Genomic DNA, 23,082 nt, shown 5'->3' on the forward strand with positions numbered 1-23,082 from the left:
AGAAGTTAAAAAGGTTATTTTCCATTTATAGTAAAGAAGAAGTTATTGAAGACAGTTGCCTGTCCTTCGTGGGCAAGTTTAGGAAGTTACCAGTTGCATAAAAGCTTGGAATCATTTGTTTATCTTTCTGAAGACAAGAGAAGTTTCTGTTTGATTGTTCATTAATAAAATACTTTGTTATACTTCGCAAGCCATCTAAAGATCGTTTGTGGTGGGAAACCTCTGAGAACTTCTCTTTGGGTCCCCTGGCTTCCCGCTGGGCAAAGGTTGCATGTCCTGTTCTAAAGACAATTCTTTACAGGCCCAGCAGAACATGTATTGATGAAATCTGCAGAGTCAACTGAGAGATAATCTATTGCCAACCAAAGTGGCAATTTTTACTCAATGACCTTCCTATTTTAGCAGAAGCTTGGATATAATAAAGTAACACTGAATATTAAAATAGACAGACTAAAATAAAACAGGGAAGTATGATGCCATTTGTTAGTGCATTTGGGAAACCCAACCTATAAATCAATATCTGCATAACTGAGAGAAAATATAATTAAAATTGTGTGCAGACTATCAACTTAAATTATATAGGATTGACAGCAGAATATCAAAACTATGTTGGGGACGATGTAGGGGATAAGAGCCACATAACATATTCCAAAGTATGAAGTTCTTTCTTGGATAAGTCAAATAGTGGGAGAATTTTTTTATTTCAGTGTGGCACTACCAACAGACCTCACAACCTCTGAGGATGCATGCCATAGATGCAGGCGAAAGGTCAGGAGAAAATGCCTCTAGAACATGGCCATATAGCCCGAAAAAACCTACAACAACCCAGTGATTCCGGCCATGAAAGCCTTCGACAATACATTGAACAATCTCTTTGTTTGAGAGTGAGAATAAAAATTTGTCAGATAAAGGCCTCATATCACTTATGTTATGTGCAGCAAGGCCGGATGTGGTCAAATCTTGCTGAAAAAATAGATAATTTATCAATAAATAATTGGGAAAATAAAACATGGGCTATAGCACATGAAACTAACACATAAGAATAGCAGAATAGGAAATAAAAAAGAGTTGTGTTGTCAAAGGCTTTCATGGCTGGAATCACTGGGTTGCTTGCCTATGTGGACGAAACGTCAGAAGAGAATGCTTCTGGAACATGGCCATATAGCCCAGAATACAACCCTAAAGAAGACATTTGACATTACATAGAAACTATTTGTTATATGTGTCAAAACAATAACAACTTTAAACCACCAAATGACCAAGTGAAAGTTTGGATTAACAACTAGATAAATACAAGTCAATTATAATAATATGCAATAGCAGATATTGAAAAATGTATTGTGTAAGAGATTTGACACAACTGTATTTTCAAAGTGTATTATGAATTGGGGAGGGATTAAATGGGGGTTGGTTGTTTGGAATTAAGGGAACAACTTGTTGCAATAGAGATATTGTGTTGTTGTTGGCTGTCAATAAAACAAACTATATATATAGCGGAATGACTGCATTCTTAGAGGAGGACACCAAATGTATGCAAAGAGATACGTATAGAGACAGAACTCATGAAAGTCCAAATATGTTTCTGGTTTTACCTACACTAATATGTAACCCTAAGGTGTGGATTGGTATTTCCAGTCTGTGAGAAATAAGGATTTTTATGGGTTTTGGGTTGTTGTAGGTTTTCCGGGCTATATGGCCATGTTCTAGAGGCATTTTCACCTGACGTTTCGCCTGCATCTATGGCAAGCATCCTCAATTGAAATCCACAAGCATGTGGACAATTTCAACAGAAAGGAAGAAACTATGAAAATGAACAAAATCTGGCTACCAGTATTAAAAAACTCAAAAGTTACAAAAGCAAAACAACAGAGAGTAAACGATCAGGCACATCAAATCACCTCTCAAAGAAAGATTCCTCCAGGCACTTCCAAGCCATTAAATGCTAATCAAGGTGGTCAGCTGAAACATTCACACCTAGTTCCAACAGACAAGAGTCCTTTGTCCCACCCTGGTCATTCCACAGATATATAAACCCATTTTCCTACTTCCAACAGACCTCACTAACTCTGAGGATGCTTGCCATAGATGCAGGCGAAATGTCAGGAGAAAATGCCTCTAAAACATGGCCATATAGCCCAGAAAACCTACAACGACCCAGTGATTCCGGCCATGAAAGCCTTCGACAATACATTTATGGGTTTTCATTTATGCATCTCTATGCCTTCTGTTAAAAGGGACTCTCAAGGCAGATTCCAACTCACAAACAGATGTGATAAAAATTAGAAAAATACAGTTACTATCTAACAAATAAAATAAAAAATAGTAACAACTTAAACAGCAACAGGGAGAGAATACAAAACTGTTTATAAGAAAACCCAACAATAATGAACAGCAGGACAGCAAAGCAATAAAACTGAAAGCAAATAAAAAAAACTTGGCAAAATAAAAGCAATTTTGTACACCCTCATAAAATTCTACCACGGGAAAATGAAACAATAAAACCTTGCTAGGAAAAGATTTCCACAAGTAAACTGAATTGTAAAGTCCTCTTCTGCATCTCAGGCACCACCTCAAAAAAACTGAAGGATGGAGATCAAGAAGCAACTGGAAGCATTATCAGCTTCGGATAGACTCACTTTGAGGCTTCAATGGGATGGGGAAGTAAAAAAGCAACAACCCTCTTATCTCCTTCCTGCTTTTGTCCTTTACAACTGAACCATACATTTCTCTCACACATGGGATTGTATAGGACACAACATAAAATTAGGCCTGGGCGGTTTCGTTCGTTAATTTTGTAATTCGTTAAATATTCGTTAATTTTAGCAATTACAAAACGATTACAAAACTTATTTTTAAACCCGGAAGTGTTTTTAAATATCGAAACGGCAGGCGCCAAAAAATTTTGTATTTCCGTCCATTTCGGAAATACGTAAGATGGCCGCCTGGCGATGCCTGCTGGGAGCTCTCCTCTCTCGGCGCCGGCTGAGCAAGCGAGCGAGAGGGCGAGCGAGAGGGGCGAGCGGCGAGCGAGAGGGACGAGCGGCGAGCGAGAGGGGCGAGCGGCAAGCGAGAGGGGCGAGCAAGCGGCGAGCGAGGGCGGCGAGCGAGAGGGGCGAGCAAGCGGCGAGCGAGGGCGGCGAGCGGCGAGCGAGAGGGGCGAGCGGCGAGCGAGAGGGGCGAGCGAGCGGCGAGCGAGGGCGGCGAGCGAGAGGGGCGAGCGGCGAGTGAGAGGGGCCAGCGGCGAGCGAGAGGGCGAGCGGCAAGCGAGCGGCGAGCGAGAGGGCCCGCCAGAGTGAGTGCCTGCCTTCCCTCCTTAATAATAATTTTAATTTCTCCTCCCTGTTCTACTAAATTAATAATTAAATTAAAAAAATATTTTAAAAATATTGGAAAAAAAAGGGCGCCATCTTTACAAAATGTTTTGTAAATATTAACGAAATTTCGTAAATACCGAACTTTTTTAAGAGAAAATTTTGTAATTATTTTAAATATCGAAACAAAAAAAAACCCCAATTACAAATCGATTTTAGAAACAAATTTTTGCGTTGTTACCCAGGCCTACATAAAATTAGTAGAACTACAAAGAATTCAAAAGGAAAAAAAAATCCCACTTGTCATTAACAATGAATGTAAATCATTTCAGGTCAAAACCTGTTTGACAAATGTATTTAGAAACAGTCAATGAAAGTCAATGGAAAAGGACATTCAGAAAGCACAATCATGATTAATCAACACCATTTAAGCTCTGCGAGTGCAGTATTTTTCAAATGAAGCAGAGTGTTCCAGGAATGGGACATTCATAGTGATACCAAGATGTTTGTTTATAAAGCTACTAGCTGTACCCACCATGCATTGTTGTGGCCAACCTTTCCTCCCTCTTTCTCTCCTCCTTTCTTTCTCTCCTACCTTCCCTTCTTTTTTTCCCCTTCTCTCTTTCCTTCCTTCTCTTTCTCTTCCCTTCCTTCCCCCTACTTTCTTTCCCTTCCCCTTTCTCCTCTTTCTTCCTTCTCCACCTATTCTTGGACTGCAACTCCCAGCAGTCCTCCTGATCTATCTATCCACTTACTTATCTATCTCTGTCTAATCTATCTATCTGGAGTATTGTTGGGAGTTGCAGTCCAAGAATAGGAAATTGGAAATATGCAGTGATTGGGATGCTCTCAAAGAAATCCAAGGAGAAGAAAGTTGCATCTTGGAAGCAGTGCATTTGGATCATGCTCCTCTCGTAAAGGGCCTGCTCTAGGGGGTGCTGGGAGCTGTAGTCCAGAAGAGAGTGTGGATATGCTATTTTGTGTTTTCTTTGGCGGGGGGGGGGTCGTTTTTGCGCATGCGCTGTAGCATATTTTTGCTTTTTGGGCTTTTTAAGTCCCTTCCACTGTGTTTTTCAGTGTTTTATGAGTGATGGTCACTTGTTGGCCTGATTAGTGTATTGTGTCCAAATTTGGTGCCCCAACGTTGGCAGTCTTTAGGAAGAGCTTGTTCCAGTGTGCCTTTCCAGAATAGGAAACTCCTAGCATCATGTCCCAAATGCACTTTATCAGAGATTTAAGATTGTCTGCACACCGCATCTACCTCTAAAAACCTTACACTCCACCTGTCACGTCCAGCACTTTTAAAATTTTATTCATTACATTTGGCCCGGCCTAGTTTTAAATGCGTCATGGTATTGTTTTTTATGTTTATTGTTATTGCTTTAATGTTTATTGTTTTGCTTTATGAGTTTATTGTTGTATTTGTTATGCTGTTGTTTTATTGTGGGCCTTGGCCTTTGTAAGCCGCACTGAGTCTTTCGGGAGATGTTAGCGGGGTATAAATAAAGTTAATTAATAATAATAATAATAATAATAATAATAATAATTCATCCATTGGTTTTTGAGTTAATCCCGCAAATGAACACTACATTTTTATTTATATAGATTGTCCTTCCAACTCTATTGCATGATTGAAATGATGAACCATCTACACACATCACTTCTGACTTCTGGAATGATTCAGTCTACATTGCCTCCAAAAATTCTGTATGTTTCTAGTGAAGACAGGCAGACAAATGTCAGCATTCTGAAGAAACAAACATCAGCAGCATTGAAGCAATGATCCTCCACCATCAACTTCACTGGACTGACCATATTGTCCAAATGCCGGAACATCCATCTCCTAAAGCAGTTACTTTACTCTCAACTCAAGAATGAAAAATGGGTGTCAGTGAACAGCAAAAGAGATGTAAATATGGGCTCATAGTTGACTTTTTAAAAAAGTGGCACAAACACCGAAGACTGGGAAGTCCTGGCCCTCGAGTACCCTAACCATTGGCTGCTGTTACCAACGATGCTATGCATTTTGAAGAGATATAAATTGAGGACAAAAGTGAGAAACATGTCAAGAAAAAGGTGCATCAAACAAATCCTTGCCATGACTGCCTTCCATCTGGAAATCTATGTCTTCATTGTGAAAGACCATGCAGATACAAAATAGGTCTTCACATTCATTTATGGACCCACCACCAAGACTCTACCCTTGGAAGACAATCATACTTGGCCATGAGTGATCATCAATGATGATGATGATGTCCAAAATGCTCTTATTTCTCTCCTTTCACCTTCCTCCTTTGTCCTCAAATAACTTCAGTTGATACAAACTGGGTTCTAAGTGTAAATGCATTTCATTAACTCAGTATCAGGGAGAAGACAAGGTAGATTCAAGCAAAGATAAACTGCTGCAGTCTCTCCTAGCATGTGTGTTCTTCCCCATTCATAATTTTTGCTATATTAATCTTACTCTAATGGTTTATGTACATATCTATCCCAGTTTTCATCTGTCATATGTTGAAGGGCATGTTTTAATGGTTGTGCAGTTTAATACAATCTTCTAGGTTTGCTACTCTTAGAATCATAGAGTTGGAAGAGACCACATGGACCATGAAGGCCTGCTATAAAGAATCATAGAGTTGGAAGAGACCATATGGACCATGAAGGCCTGCCATAAAGGCCCCCTGCCATGAAGGAGAAGCACAATCAAAGTGCTCCCAACAGATGGCCATCCACAGCTTCCAAGGAAGGAACTTCCACCACACTACGAGGCAAAGAGTTCCACTGTTGAACCGCTAGTATGGTCAGGAAGTTCTTCCTATTATTCAGGTGAAACCTCCTTTCTTCTCATTTGATCCCATTGCTCCGAGTTCTAGTTTCAAGGGCAGCAGAAAACATGCCTGCTCCCTCTTCCTTATGACATACTTTCCCATCTTTATATAAGGCTATCATGTCTCTTCTCAACCTTCTCTTCTGCAGGCTAAACATAGCCCGTTCTTTAAGACGCTCCTCATAGGGCATGGTCTCTAGACCTTTGATCATTTAGTTGCCCTCCTTTGGACACCTTCCAGCTTTTGAACTGTGGTGTCCACAACTAGACACAGTATTACAGAATAGAGAGGCACCATGACTTCCCTCGACCTAGACACTATACTGTACACCAAATTCCAAGGAAGCTCCCCAGATCCTGTACCAGTGCCTGTCATCTGTGATGGACTGGATGAGGACTAACAAGCTGAAGCTTAATCAAGACAAGACAGAGATCCTCCTGGTCAGTCGCTAGGGGTGCCAACCTGTGCCCGATGGGGTTACACTCCCCCTGAGGACACAGGTCTGCAATCTGGGGGTCTCCTGGACTCAGAACTGATGCTTCATGCTCAGGTGTTGGCGATGGCCAGGAGAGTCTTTGCACAAGCTGCCAGCTGCAACTGTACCTCAAGAAGCCTGACTTTGCCATAGTGGACCATGCCTTGGTTACATCCAAATTTGATTACTGCAATTCACTCTATGTGGGGCTGCCTTTGAAGACAGCCTGGAAACTGCAATTGGTACAAAGGTCGACAGCCAGGCTCCTAACTGGAGGTAATTATAGGGAGCACACAACACCCCTATTAAAGCAGCTCCACTGGCTGCTGATAAGTTTCAGGTCCTAATTCAAGGTATTAGTTATGACTTACAAAGCCCTAAACAATTCAAGTCCTGCCTATCTTCATGACTGCATCTCCCACTATGAATTGGCACGGGCTGTAAGATCTGTTTTATATTCTTATGTTTTGTTTAAATTTGTTTTTATCTGGATTGTTATATTATATTATGCTCTTGTTTTATTTGTGTTTTGGCTTTAACGTATTGTTTTGCTTTTGCACACAGTTCTCCCATGACCAACAGAAAATACTGGAAGGGTTTGGAGGGGGGTGTCCTTTGGTTTTGGAGTTGTAGTTCACGTACATCCAGAGATCACTGTGGACTCAAACAATGATGGATCTGGACCAAACTCTACATGAATACTCAATATGCCCAAATGTGAACACTGGTGGAGTTTGGGGAAAATAGAATTTTGACATTTGGGAGTTTAGTTGCTGGGATTTATAGTTCACCTACAATCACAGAGCATTCTGAACCCCACCGACAATAGAATTGGGCCAAACCTCTCACATAGAACCCCCATGTGGGCCACAGCAACACATGGCAGGGGATGGCTAGTATAACTATAAAATATAAATTAAATTGGAGACAGATGGCTAAAGAAAAGCAAGAGGAAGAGGGTGAGGAGGAGAATCCCATCCCTGATGTAACCTTAGTGCTGCCACGCAGACACAGAAACGAAATGGACCCATTGCACTGAGGTAGGTGACTGAAATGTTGGAAGCTTGGCAGCTATTAATAGTTTTTACCTGTCAATAGCAAGGGATTAGATAATCATGAAGAGGAGGCAGATTGGCAGCAGGATGCGCATCTCTTCACATAAGTCCAGCTGGAATGCCAATTTGCTAGTCTTGTGTGATAAAATACAAGATCTTTGTCACTAGATACTAGGGAGCACTTTACTGATTGCTTATGCCATCTTTTGTCCTGTTTTTTAAATATCACATAGAGCCTGAAAAAAATCTGTTAGTAGAAAAAAGATTTTGTTCAGCAATGTTCATGCTACCACAAGCATTGTTGCTTAATGGCAGTATGAAACTATCAGCTCTTACATGAGCCTATGAAATAGTTTGCTCTCTGTAAGCATAATGTTTTTTAAAAGAGGAGGACACTATTAATAAACATTCCAGCAAACAGGTTCCACCAAGCCGAATATAGTGAATTCATATTAGTTCTCAGGAATTTCTGATTTCTCGTATAGGCAGTTGTTACATAAAAGAAATATGACAGAGGGTGTGGCTGGCATTTCCACATTTCCAGAACAACTCATATTAACTTTGCATTGATAAACTGAGCTGGGTTCCAGCCAAAATGAGAACAGGCATTTCCTTCCCTGCTGTTTCTATTAAAAAAGCTGGGATTGTAAAGTTTGCTGGAGCACCATTTCTTGAGAAAGGTCTATCTATGCCTTTCTGAGCAATAGAATTATAGTGCTGTGGATTTTATTCTATGTTATTCTATGGCAGTCATGTAATATCAGCATGAGCAATCTCCTGTTGCGTACTTGCACTCCTCTGCCAATCTGTGGCCCCTCATTCGTATTTCCACATACTCTTGTAACCCTGCCCTCCTACACTTCCACTGCTCTGTAATTCTTTTACACGATTGCTTTATAAAAACAATTTCACAATCCTTGCTATGGTTAATCTTTTAAAAGCCAAATACTGCTGAATGTTTAAAAATCACTGATTCAGGAATAGTCAGGGGAACAGTCTTGGACAGCAATGGCTCCCAAAGTGATCCATTTAAAGTGGAATCAGGTGTCAAACAGGGATGTGTTATTGCCCCAACTCTATTCTCCATCTTCATTGCTATGATACTTCACCTTGTTGATGGGAAGCTTCTCACCGGAGTGGAAATCATCTATCAGACAGATGGCAAGCTATTTAACCTCAGCAGACTGAAAGCCAAAACCAAGGTCACAACAATGTCTATTATAGAACTCCAGTATGCTGATGACAACGTCATCTGTGCACATTCAGAAGACCTACAAGCTACTCTAAACACCTTCGCAAAAGCATACGAGAAGCTCAGCTTGAACATTGAGAAAACCAAACTGCTCTTCCAACAGTCACCAGCCATTTCCTCTCCAACGCCAGCGATACAGGTTAATGGTGTAACATTAGAAAATGTTGACCATTTCCGCTACCTTGACAGCCACCTCTCCACCAAAGTCAACATTGACACTGAAATTCAACACCGCCTGACTTCTGTGAGAGCAGCATTTTTCTGAATGAAGCAGAGAGTGTTTGAGGACCGAGACATCCGTAGGGATACCAAGGTGCTTGTTTGTAAAGCTATTGTCCTCTCAACCCTGCTATACGCCTGCAAGACTTGGACTGTCTATAGACATCACATGCAACTCCTGGAATGATTCCATCAGTGCTGCCTCTGAAAAATCCTGCAAATCTCTTTGGAAGACAAGCGGGCAAACGTCAGGGTGCTGGAAGAAGCAAAGACCACCAGAATTGAAGTGATGGTCCTCCGCCATCAACTCCGCTGGACCGGCCATGTTGTCCAGATGCCCAACCACCGTGTGCCAAATCAGTTGCTCTATTCCAAACTCAAGAATGGAAAATGGAATATTGGAAGACAGGAAAAGAGATTTAAAGATGAGCTCAAAGCCAACCTTAAAAACTCTGACACTGACAACTGGGAAGCCCTAGCCCTTAAGCGCTCCACTTGGAGCTCAGCTCTGACCAGTGGTGCTTTAGAATTTGAAGAGGCACAAATTGAGGATGAAAGAGAGAAACGTGCCAAGAGGAAGGTGCGTCAAGCCAACCCTGACCGGGACCGCCTTCCTCCTGGAAACCGATGCCCTCACTGTGGGAGATGATGTAGATCAAGAATAGGGCTCCACAGCCACATACGGACCCACCGCCAGAACACCAACCTTGGAGGACTATCATCCTTGGACTACGAGAGATCACCTAAGTAAGGGGAACAGTGGGAGAGGGAGAGTGGGAGAAAAGGAGAATCCTGCCCCTCAACGTCACTCAGTGCTGACATACCAGTACAGAAGCAGAACAGCCCTATCACACCAGGTAGGTGACAGGGACATTGCAGGATTGGCATCTATTGATAGGTTTTTCCCATTAATAGAAGGGGAGAGATTAATCACAAGGAGAAGGCAAATGTTAACATGGAGTTTTATAGTAGAAATCAAAAATTACTTACAGTTCGGTTGAGGTTCTGGAGGGAATTTTATTCTTATGATGGCCAGAAGGATGAATGAAAACACAGGCCATGTTATTAACATAAATGACCATAACTGTGAAAGAGACAGAAAAAATAGTTGTTTTCATTTTGAGGTTATTTATTCAAACATTGAAATGGTGTTTAATGTTAGTTTTCATTTTAACAGCAAACACGTACTGATGATATTCTTCTGCAACAAATAATGGTACAGATTCAATCATAGTGCAACAGAACAACCTCCATTCAATCTGATGTGAACCCCACTCCCTTCCAAAAGACAACAACACTGAGCAAGTTTTAAGGTACATGGAAGGCGATCTGCAGTGGGACAGATAGATGCCTCTCTTCTTATATTCTCATTAGTTAAATTTTAAATGGTTCCCAATGAGAAGAAAACCTATTAATTTGTTGTTGCACATCTGCAGGTTCAGGGCTCAGATACAACCCACCCCCAGGTACAGCTGGTGTTGTCAGAAAGACCGTATATGCATACATTATGGCAATGCTTCTCAACCTTCCTAATCCCGCGACCCCTTAATACATGTTCTCATGTTGTGGTGACCCCCAACCATAACATTATTTTCGTTGCTGCATCATAACTGTAATTTTGCTACTGTTATGAACTGTAATGTAAATATCCAATATGCAAGATGTATTTTCATTCACTGGACCAAATTTGGCACAAATACCCAAAACACCCAAATTTGAATACTACTGGGATTGGGTGAGGGATTGATTATGTCATTTGGGAGTTGTAGTTGATTTTAGTTATAGTTCACCTACAATCAAAGAGCATTCTGAACTTCACCAATGATACTATTGAACCAAACTTGAACCAGAAAATACTCGAAGGATTTGATGGGCATTGACCTTGAGTTTTGGAGTGGTAGTTCACCTACATCCAGAGAGCACTGGAGACTCAAACAATGATGGAACTGGACCAAACTGGGCAAGAATACTCAATATGCCCAAATGTGAACACTGGTGGCATTTGGGGAAAATAAACATTAACAGTTGGGAGTTGTAGTTGCTGGGTTTTATAGTTCACCTACAATCAAAGAGCATTCTGAACCCCACCAACAATAGAATTGGGCCAAACTTGGCACACAGTTCTCCCATGACCAACAGAAAATACTGGAAGGGTTTAGTGGGCAGTGCCCTTTGGTTTTGGAGTTGTAGTTCACCTACATCCAGAGATCTCTGTGGACTCAAACAATGATGGATCTGGACCAAACTCTATATGAATACTCAATATGCCCAAATATGACCAAGAGAAAATACTGTGTTTTCTGATGGTCTTTGGCAACCCCTCTGACACCCCCTCCTGACCCCCCTAGGGGTCCCGACCCCCAGATTGAGAACCACTGCATTATGGGATGTCTTGAAAATGAGGTCCAAATCTAAACACACACAAAACTCATTTATGTTTCATGCACAGCTTACAAACATAACTTCAACATTTTAAATAATTTTCTGCATGAAACAAGGTATGTGCACACTGAGCCAAAGAGCTAAGTTGTCACTATCTCAGTGATCATTATAGATAATTATGGGTTTCTGATATAGGGAAGGGCATGAATTTATTTTAAGATCTAAAAAAATAGAGTTAGGGAAGGGTTAGGGTTACAGTTACAGTTAGGGTTAGGGGGGATGGGCATATGGAGCATATGGCAGCTTGCTGTGGCAATTTATTCCCAGGGTCATATGAGCTAGTCTTTCTGAGGTTCCTTCAGAGAAGCCATTGTTCATAAAGGCACTAGTGACTAAGAACCTTTTCACACTGATCACCAGAATCACCATACATTATGGTTAATCTGTCAACAGCGTCAGGGGACATGGGGAACGGCTCCCATGGACCGCATTGCCCGGTTTACCAGCAAAATGATCCCACAGGGGAAGCATGAACCATCTACGACAATTCAAAGATGGCCGTGACAAAGTCCATGATGAGGACTGCTCCAGTCGCCCTTCTTTGATTACAGACAATTTGGTGGCTTCAGTTGAAGCGAGGATTTGTGAGAACAGGCGCTTCACAATAACAGGTCTCTCAAACAAATTTCCTGATGTGTCGAGATCAGTGCATTACAACATTGTTTCTGAACACCTAAAGTTTAGGAAACTGTGCTCCCGTTGGGTCCCGAAACTCTTAACAAAGAACCACAAAAAACAAAGATTTGAGTGTGCGATCAAATCAAATCGTCTGTAATCAAAGAAGGGCGACCGGAGCGGTCCTCATCATGGACGTTGTCACGGCCATCTTTGAATTGTCGTACCCACTTACGCACTTAGCTTTCACTCATAACAGTATCACCGTACACTTCACAAATCTGTCGATGAATTTCTGCAGCAGGCAGGTTCCTTGCTGACAAAAACTGTATCACTGAGCGAACCTCACATGCAGAGGGTGATTTGATAGTCTTAAACATTTATAAAGCACAGAACAGAACCATACAGGTTAGCTACAGAGCAGAAACTGAGCACAGTTGTTCCCGAGGCATGCCGGTACACGACGCACGCGCTCGTTGTGGTATACGCTCAAACTACTAGTGTCAACAACAAAATGGACCTTACTTTAAAAATGCCCCTCGTATTTAAGATGTAGTTAAAGGGTGCTGTGGTTTTATATGCTTTTATGGTTTTAACTTGAATTGCTTTTAATATTAATGATGCTTAATACTGTTTAATATTTGTATATTTGCATATTTTCAGTTGCATTGTGATGGTTTTAATTGTGAGCCACTTTGAGTCTCCGGATGGAGAGAAAAAGCAGGATATAAATAAACATAATAATAATAATAATAATAATCATCATCATCATCATCATCATCTACTTCATAAATGCTTCTGTTAAAAAAAACCCAAAAACAAAAAAGCCCACCTCTTTTGAGAATGCAAATATCCGTATTGCAAAGTCTACAGAAAAGGGGAGCATGGGGTGGGGAAGGTAAGATGCAAGTGATTCAAAAAGAAGATTAGGAGATGAGGGGAGAGGAGTTAAGGGGAGAAGCAAAATACAGGGGCCTAATATCATGATTGCATATAGATGTAATAGTGATTGTTTTCATAATGGTAAGTTGTCAAAATATTTCCATTTGCTTTAACAATACAATTGCTGCAAAACAAACTGGTGTGGCAAAATCCTTTAGAGTTTTGAAGATATTATTTCCTTAATAGAATAGTTATACTATATATACCATAATCTATATTATACCAGAGTAGTGCCACTTTTATTGTCATAGTTCCCCATAGAAAGTCCTGGGACTGTAGTTTGGTGAAGTATCTTTCTACAAAAAAAGATGGAGCCATAGTAGTTAATGTAGTATGAAAGTGATAAAACTGTGTTCTGCACATATTCCAAATCTTGTGTTCTTGATACACAGCCCATGCCATTTATAGCAGTTCCCTGATCCATGAAAGGAGAGGAGGGTCTGCCTGAAATTAACTTGGGAGTATAGAGTGGTGTCAAAGGACTGAGAAGCAGCAGAAGCTGGTTTTGTATACTCTGCCTTTGACATTTGTCTAGCTTAGAACTGTGAGGTACAAGAAATATGTCAACTGTCAGTGATAGTTTGCCCACCTTAATGTCTACTGAACCAAGCAAATATTTCAGGGACAGTCATCAAGCCAGGACAGAAATAGAATCCCCACATTTTAAGCAAAAAGGAATTAGAAGCAGCATCTGATATTATTATTATTATTATTCGTAGTATAATATCTTGCCCTCTCCCCCAAATTATGTTTAAACCAGAACAAATTAGCTGGTTGGGAACATCTAGTAACGAAACTTTAGAAGAGAGGTACCCATTTTTGTCATGATAAATCAATAATATTTCCCAATTAAACTGTGGGTCTAAATGTGATGCTCCATAGACACTCAGACTCTTCAGTATTATTACTGAAAAGAGGGATGTGACTGTTTGGCCTGACTTAAAGCAATTCTTGAATTGACTCATCTGTAAATGTAAAAGCTACATGGCCAGACATGGTTCTACGAGGGGTATTTTTTAAGTAAGGTCCATTTTGTTGTAGACACTAGTAGTTTGCGCGCATACCGCGATGAGCGCGTGCGTCGTGTACTGGCATGCCTCGGGAACAACTGTGCTCAGTTTCCGCTCTGTAGCTAACCTGTACGATTCTGTTCTGTGCTTTAAAAATGTTTAAGACTATGAACTCACTCTCCGCATGTAAGGTTTGCTCGCTTCAACTGAAGCCACCAAATCGTCTGTAATCAAAGAAGGGCGACTAGAGTGGTCCTCATCATGGACGTTGTCACGGCCATCTTTGAATTGTCGTACCCACTTACGCACTTTTCTTTCACTCATAACAGTATCACCGTACACTTCACAAATCCGTTGATGAATTTCTGCAGCAGGCAGGTTCCTTGCTGACAAAAACCATATCACTGAGCGAACCTCATATGCAGAGGGTGAGTTGATAGTCTTAAACATTTTTAAAGCACAGAACAGAACCGTACAGGTTAGCTACAGAGCGGAAACTGAACAAAGTTTTTCCCAAGGCATGCCGGTACACGACGCACACGCTCGTTGCGGTATGCGCACGAACTACTAGGGTCTACAACAAAACGAACCTTACTTAAAAAATACCCCTCGTACATATGACAGATGCCTCACCTACATTCTTCCCATGTATATTTATATAAATAACAAGGTAGACAACTTCTTAAAATGAAGGTGCAGATGATCGTATGCCTATTTCTGTGATGGCTGAAAGCGAGGAGGAGTCGAGGAGCCTTCTAAACAAGGTGAAAGAAGAAAGCACAAAACCTGAGTTGCAGCTAAACATAAAAAAAAACCAAGATTATGACAACAAGAATAATTGACAACTGGGTAATAGTGGGAGAAAGCGTGGAGGCAGTGACAGACTTTGTATTTCTAGGTGCAAAGATTGCTGCAGACGCAGACTGCAGCCAAGAAATCAGGAGATGCTTACTTCTTGGGAGGAGAGCAATGTCCAATCTCGATAAAATAGTGAAGAGTAGAGATATCACACTGGCAACGAAGATCCACATAGTAAAAGCAATGGTATTCCCCATAGTCACCTATGGATGTGAGAGCTGGACTATGGGGAAGGCTGAGCAAAGGAAAATAGATGCTTTTGGACTGTGGTGCTGGAGGAAAGTTCTCAGAGTGCCTTGGACCACCAGAAGATCCATCCCCAAGGAAATAAAGCCCGACTGCTCATTGTGTGTGTTTAGTATCACATGATTTGTTGTTACTGTAGACTTCAAAGATGGGAAATTCATATACTCAATGCACATTTGAAATTGTAAGGTTTTCTTTCATGACATACCGCTAGTTTTGGACACTACAATGCAACTGGCGCTATCCCTGTAGCCAAAGATGCAGTGACAACATTCAAGGTGGCTTCAGAAGTACTGGGCTTGCTCATACTCATCAACAACTGGACAGATCTCCAGTTTATAGAAGAAGACTGCAACCCAATATTTAGGTTCTGAACCATTTTGCCATAGCAAAGTTGGACAACAATGAGAGGCTATGGGGCCACAATATATTACCCCCTGCACCCCTGCAAAAGGATACTTTTTAAAATAAAAGTGTCCTCAAATCTCCAATGGAGGGGGATATAGAGGAGATGACTGTCATAACTACAGGAAGCGACAAGAAGTTGTTTCCTGTTTACTATCATTTTTTAAAAAAGCTCTCCTGCTACCAAATTGACCCAAGGGACTAAATGGTGAAAGCACACACCCCTAGAGATCATCTGATGGAATTTGTGATTAATATTTGAAGGACCACACTTTGCTATCCCCTATGCCATAGCACACAGTTCCTTACTACCACTGGAACAACTGCACTACTGAGTGATGCCAAATAGCAGTCTTACAGGATGCTGTACTCCAGAGAGAGAGAGTTAAAAGATAAAAGTGCAACTCCTCTTAAGATAAATGCCCTTTGAGGCAATACGTTATTTGTATTGTCGAAGTCTTTCATGGCCGGAATCACTGGGTTGTTGTAGGTATTTTCGGGCTATAAGGCCATGTTCTAGAGCAGTGGTTCTCAACCTGGGGTCCCCAGATGTTTTTGGCCTCCAACTCCCAGAAATCCTAACAGCTGGTGAAGTGGCTGGGATTTCTGGGAGTTGTAGGCCAAAAACATCTGGGGACCCCAGGTTGAGAACCACTGTTCTAGAGGCATTCTCTCCTGACGTTTCGCCTGCATCTATGGCAAGCATCCTCAGAGGTAGTGAGGTCTGTTGGAACTAGGAAAAAGGGTTTATATATCTGTGGAATGACCAGGGTGAGACAAAGGACTCTTGTCTGCTGGAGCTAGGTGTGAATGTTTCAACTGACCACCTTGATTAGCATATAATGGATTGACAGTGCCTAGAGCAAACTTTTGTTGAGAGGTGATTAGATGTCCTTGTTTGTTTCCTCTCTGTTGTTGTGCTGTTGTAATTTTAGAGTTTTTTTAATACTGGTAGCCAGATTTTGTTCATTTTCATGGTTTCCTCCTTTCTGTTGAAATTGTCCACAGGTGGTCAGTTGAAACATTCACACCTAGCTCCAGCAGACAAGAGCCCTTTGTCTCACCCTGGTCATTCCACAGATATATAAACCCTCACTATCTCTGAGGATGTTTGCCATAGATGCAGGGGAAACGTCAGGAGAGAATGCCTCTAGACCAGGGGTCCTCAAACTTTTTAAACCAAGGGCCAGGACACAGTCCCTCAAACTGTTAGAGGGCCGGATTATAATTTGAAAAAAGCATGAATGAATTCCTATGCACACTGCACATATCTTATTTGTAGTGCAAAAAACACTTAAAACAATACAATAATTAAAATGAAGAACAATTTTAACAAATATAAACTTATTAGTATTTCAATGGGAAGTGTGGCCCTGCTTTTGGCTGATGAGATATGATTGTTGTTGTTGTTGTTGTTGTGTGCTTTCAAGCCATTTCAGACTTAGGCTGACCCAGTGTGAGGGCCGGGTAAATGACCTTGGAGGGCCGTATTCGGGCCTTGGGCCTTAGTTTGAGGACCCCTGCTCTAGACCATGGCCATATAGCCCGAAAAAACCTACAACAACCCAATACGTTATTTTCTTACTAGAAAAAAAACGGGGTGTACTTCTCACCTCACCAGAGTTGGCCTCACAGTTACTTTAGCTGTTGGACTGGGTATCTTGAGGGTTGTACTGAGGATCTTGTAGTATTTTCTAACTCTACCATCATATGATTTGAAATGACTCACAACTTTCTTTTCAACTGTTTCCTTCATGCAAGAGAATAACTTGCTGATGTAAAATGCAACCTGTTACGAGATCTCCACTCTCGTATCCTTGGCAATACAAAAGTTGCATTGTGGTACTTCAAAGGCCACAGAATTTGTCAAAACTGAAAATGCCCATGAGCTTCCACCATATGTGAAAATGGGATGAAAGGGGACATGAAAGCCAGGTTTGATGTAAAAAAAGAAAGAAAGAAACCAAACTGTGTACAATATCTAGAGATTTATATGGTTTCCAAAGAAACTGCCTGACCTTTATATAACAGAGCATCCATGGAGGCCCATTTGAATTGGGATGTGAAAAATTCTTAAGAATTGTATTCTTCGTATTAAAGCTGGTGTTCAACACAAATGGTGCTTTTTATAAAGCCTTTGTTCTTAGTAAAGAGAATGTAGATATATGTATAATAGAGGGATTGTTGGAGAGATCAACTTGCTAATTTCTGAGACACTAGCAAGTTGGTGGACTTCTCAGCCATTTCACTATCCATCAATGGGCCTGCTACCGCAAAATATAGATGGGCACCTAAATATACAACATACTGCAAATGACGCATGGTTCTAAGAAGAACTTCTACAGTTTAGACCAGGGGTCCTCAAACTGAGCCAGGTCACAGTCCCTCAACCTGTTGAAGGGCCGGATTATAATTTGGAAAAAAAATGAATAAATTCCTATGCACACTGCACATATCGTATTTCTAATGCAAAAAATAAACAACACTTAAAACAATACAATAATTAAAATGAAGAACAATTTTAACAAATATAAACTTATTAGTTTTACAATGGGAAGTGTGGGCCTGCTTTTGGCTGATGAGATAGGATTGTTGTTGTTGTTGTGTGCTTTCAAGTCATTTCAGACTTAGGTTGACCCTGAGCAAGTGCCGGGTAAATGACCTTGGAGGGCCATATCCGGCCCCCGGACCTTCATTTGAGGACCCCTGGTTTAGACGGTTGGGTATATGTAGATGTTAACCATTTGTGGCACATTACTTTCAGTAGTATACTACTCTATAGTCTGCCACCAATATGCACCATTGACTTGATTTGGGCTGACAGTCTTATTGCACACTGGCAATGAGATGGCCCATGTAGTCCAGAAAGTAAGGTTGTCACTAGATCAGTTATCCCAAGCCCTGGGCAGGCATGTAGCCTGGGGGGGGGGGGCTGAGGGGCTTCAGCCCTCCCTCCCCCCCAAAATTCTGATGGTGGTCCACGAGAAGGCCTTACTGGTACATTATTTAAACTGTTACGTTTATTCATATCATGATCTGATCACTATGCTCAATATATCCCATATGCATGGGGGTATTGGGGTAACGATATGAAAGGTTTGCTAGGGCAGACCCTCTTTCACTCAGACTCAGCCCCCCCCCTCCCGCCCCCCGAATCAAAATCCTGGCTACGGGCCTGCCCTGGGGTTTGAAGATCCAAACCTGAGGCCTGGAGATGACATTTATCAATGTCATAGGAAAAAGTTCTGCTGATAATAAAAAGGTGATGATGTTCTTGGTGATGCCATTAAGTATCAACAACCACATGAAGCAAACTAGTTTGATTAAAAAAAAGTTTAACAAATGAAGAAAATACATATACACACATACTTTTGAATTTTTACTGATGTGTTGTTAGGCTTGGCCTCATGTAAGCCACCCTGAGTCCCCTTGGGGAGATGGTGGCGGGGTATAAAGATTATTATTATTATTATTATTATTATTATTATTATTATTATTATTGAACTAGCTGTACCCGCCACGCGTTGCTGTGGCCAGCCTTCCCCCTTTCTCTCCTTCTTTTCCTCTTTCCTTCACTCTCTCTTTCCTTCCTTCTTTCCCGTCTTTCCTCGTCTTCTTCCTTCCTTCCCTCTTTCCTTCCTTCCCCCTTTTTCTTTCTCTTCTGCTGTCTCTCTTTTCTTCCTTCTCTATTTCCTTCTTTCCTTCCCTCCCTCTTCCTCTACGTCTTCCTCCCTTTTTTCTTTCCTTCTCTCCTTCCTTCCTTCTCTCCTTCCTTCCTTCCCCCTTTTTCTTTCCCTCCTTCTCTTCTTTCTTCCTTCTATCTTTCCTTCCTTCCCCCTTTTTCTTTCTCTTCTGTCTCTCTTTTCTTCCTTCTCTCTTTCCTTCTTTCCTTCCATCCCTCTTTCTCTACCTTTCCCCCTTCCCCCTTCCTTCACTTCCTCTTTCCCTTTTCCTTTCCTTCCTTCCTTCTCTAACTTTCCTTCCTTCCCCCTTTTTCTTTCCCTCCCTCTTTCTCTCCTTTCTTCCATCTCTACCTCTTTCCTTCATTCTCTCTTTGCTTCCATGTTTCCTTCTCCCTTTCTTTCTTTCTTTCTTTCGCTCCCTCTTTTCTTTCTTTCGCTCCCTCTTTTCTTTCTTTCTTTCTTTCTTTCTTTCTTTCTTCCTTTCTTTCTTTTCTCCCCTTCTCTCACTCTTTCTTCCCTTTTTTTCTGTATTGTCATTTAGCTTTTCGTCATTTAGCTTTTTGGGGCTTTTAAAGTCCCTTCTGCTGTGTTCTTCAGTGTTTTTATTAGTGAAGGACATACATTGGGTTGTTAGGTGTCTTGTGTCCAAATTTGGTGTGAATTCATCCAGGGGTTTTTGAGTTCTGTTAATCCCACAAACGAACATTACATTTTTATTTATATAGATGGGACTGACACTGCAGCCTCTCTGTGGATTATAGTTTCACAACACTTGTATCAGTCCTTCCCTTGCAGTTCTGAATCTTCTCTTATGCCTTTCATCCCTCCCTGTCTCAAGTTTCCAATCCAGTTTTCAGAAGCATTGGCATGCCCTGACTCAACCAAGTTCAACCAAGTTCAAACTGACCAATTCAAGAAAACACAGCCTATACCAGCCATCATCAAACTGCGTTCCTCCATCTCTTTTAGCCTCCAGCTCCCAGAACTCCTACCCAGGGTGTTCAATGATCAGGAATGTAGAATTCTGGGAGTTGGAAAAACAAAATGTATTTCTTTATTTATTTACTTTATTTATATACCGCTTTTCTCAGCCCTCAGGCGACTCAAAGCGGTGAACAACATTGATACAAAACATCACGAGACAAGTATAGGGCAATTAAAAACAATTGTAACATAAATCATTAAACATCAGTATAACAATCATTAGCACCTCAACAGTAAAATCAGAATCCAATCTCATCATCCATTATTCCGTATTCCTATGTTCAATTACATTGTTTAATCAAATGCTTGTTCAAACAACCAGGTCTTCACTTTCCTCCGAAATGCCAGCAGGGAGGGGGCCGATCTGATATCTGCAGGCAGGGCTTTCCACAGCCGAGGGGCCACCACTGAGAAGGCCCTGTCTCTCGTCCCCGCCAAGCACGCCTGTGATGCAGGCGGGAACAGAGAGCAGGGCCTCCCCAGGTGATCTTAGTGTCCTAGTCGGTTCATAGGAGGAGATGCATTCGGAGAGGTAAGTAGGGCCAGAACTGTTTAGGGCTTTATAGGCTAACACCAGCACTTTAAATTGTGCCCGGTAGCAAACTGGCATCCAGTGGAGCTGGCACAACAGAGGAGTCGTATGCTACCTGAGTGCCGCTCCTGTTAGCAACCTGGCTGCCGAACGCTGGATCATTTGAAGCTTCTGAGCAGTCTTCAAAGGCAACCCCATGTAGAGAGCGTTGCAGTAGTCTATACGGGATGTAACCATAGCGTGGACTACCGTGGCCAAGTCTGACTTCCCAAGGTACGGGCGCAGCTGGCGCACAAGTTTTAACTGTGCGAATGCTCCCCTGGTCACCGCTGAAACCTGGGCTCAGCGACGAGTCCAAGATCACACCCAAGCTGCGAACCTGCATCTTCAGGGGGAGTGTAACCCCGTCCAACACAGGCTGTAACCCTATGCCCTGTTCGGCCTTACTGGAGGGCTGCAGTTGAGGATGCCTGATCTATATACACACCAAACAGAAACAGGCAGTGTGGTGAGTCCAGAGGTACTGAGGACTACAATATAGTTGGGGAGATACATGTATTCCCAGGTCCACACTCTCTCCAAATCTTTCCTAAATGAAAATTATAAACACATCCTGCTGAGTTTAACTGTCCTTGCTGTACCTAACCAAGTTTCTGGACTTCGGAAAGGACTGTAACCATATAAAGCTGAACAAGCTTAACCAGCTCCCTTCAGATATTATTTTCCTGCTCATTGTAGGAGGTCTGGAGGTGGAATGGGATAATTCTTTCAGCCTCCATAGGTACATGGTATCTGTTTCCAGAAAGCACTAGTGCTTTCCATCCCTGACTCACCAGGTGGTTTCACATGCAGCTTAAAGCAGATCTTGCATCAGGTGGTTTTGTAATGGGAATGATAAGCCCACGCTGGACAGATTTTTCATTTGCAATGCATCTCCCTCACACAGACACACACACTTTTGCCTCATTTAAAATAATGATATGCTTGCATTCATCGAAGGAAGAGTTCAAAGACACTTTTAACCTCATGATGGAAATTCCCAAAGATCAGCTCAGATGGACTTGTTTTTCAAATATGGATTCATATAGAAGTAGATTCTTGTTCAAAATACTGTAACAAAGGGAAGCAAAGGGAACACTAACACACACACCATCTGTGTATATACCTTCTCATGGCTGTTTCTTCTCATATCTTGCTCTGTATTGGTTCACTGCATCAATAGGAGCATAGTGTCTAGGTCCAGGGAAGTAATGCCACCCCTCTATTCTGCTTTGGTTAGACCACACCTGGAATACTGTGTCCAATTCTGGGCATCACAATTCAAGAGAAATATTGACAAGCTGGAATGTGTCCAGAGGAGGGCGACTAAAATGATCAAGGGTCTGGAGAACAAGCCCTATGAGGAGCGGCTTAAGGAGCTGGGCATGTTTAGCCTGAAGAAGAGAAGGCTGAGAGGAGATATGATAGCCATGTATAAATATGTGAGAGGAAGCCACAGGGAGGAGGGAGCAAGCTTGTTTTCTGCTTCCTTGGAGACTAGGACGCGAAACAATGGCTTCAAACTACAAGAAAGGAGATTCCATCTGAACATAAGGAAGAACTTCCTGACCGTGAGAGCCGTTCAGCAGTGGAACTCTCTGCCCCGGAGTGTGGTGGAGGCGCCTTCTTTAGAAGCTTTTAAACAGAGGCTGGATGACCATCTGTCGGGGGTGATTTGAATGCAATATTCCTGCTTCTTGGCAGGGGGGTTGGACTGGATGGCCCATGAGGTCTCTTCCAACTCTTTGATTCTATGATTCTGTATCTGTCCCATTGCATTACTCCTTCCTTCTGGGGATTTTGATTCAGTCTAAAGTACTGCAGATATTCAATACCCCCTAATGTAGCACAGTTCAATAGCCACATTTGGACTTACAGATATCTTAAGCAGCTACACTGATGAAAAACAAGTCAATGTAAAAGTTCAAAAGGCAAAAACACTGCCTTTAGCCTCTGAAGATGAAAGTATGCTGGGGAACTGTTTTGGTGGGTGTTTTGTGAACCAATAGAGAGCAAGAATTGGACACAGTGAAAGAAGATACTCCACTTTTAGAAAAAAGGTGGTGATCACAGGATGAAAATCTGAGTCGCCTTGAGCAAGTGGCTAAGCAGCCTTCCCTCATAAAACAAGAATATCCATTCACCACAGAGATTAGAGTTCCATATACAATGCCACATAATGCAGTTTT

At 41.7% G+C, this 23,082-nt stretch overlaps 1 protein-coding gene across 1 annotated transcript in view; it reads right to left on the reverse strand.

Annotated features, from left to right (window-relative positions):
- Positions 1–23,082, reverse strand: part of ABCA12 (ATP binding cassette subfamily A member 12) — a 214,919-nt gene that overhangs the window by 185,271 nt on the left and 6,566 nt on the right. Inside the window, exon 2 of the mRNA XM_067470388.1 lies at positions 10,128–10,221. Coding sequence (XP_067326489.1) covers positions 10,128–10,221 — 94 coding nt within the window. The remainder of the gene's footprint in view (positions 1–10,127; positions 10,222–23,082) is intronic.

Source organism: Anolis sagrei, chromosome 1, assembly GCF_037176765.1.
Source record: "Anolis sagrei isolate rAnoSag1 chromosome 1, rAnoSag1.mat, whole genome shotgun sequence".
NCBI lineage: Eukaryota > Metazoa > Chordata > Lepidosauria > Squamata > Dactyloidae > Anolis > Anolis sagrei.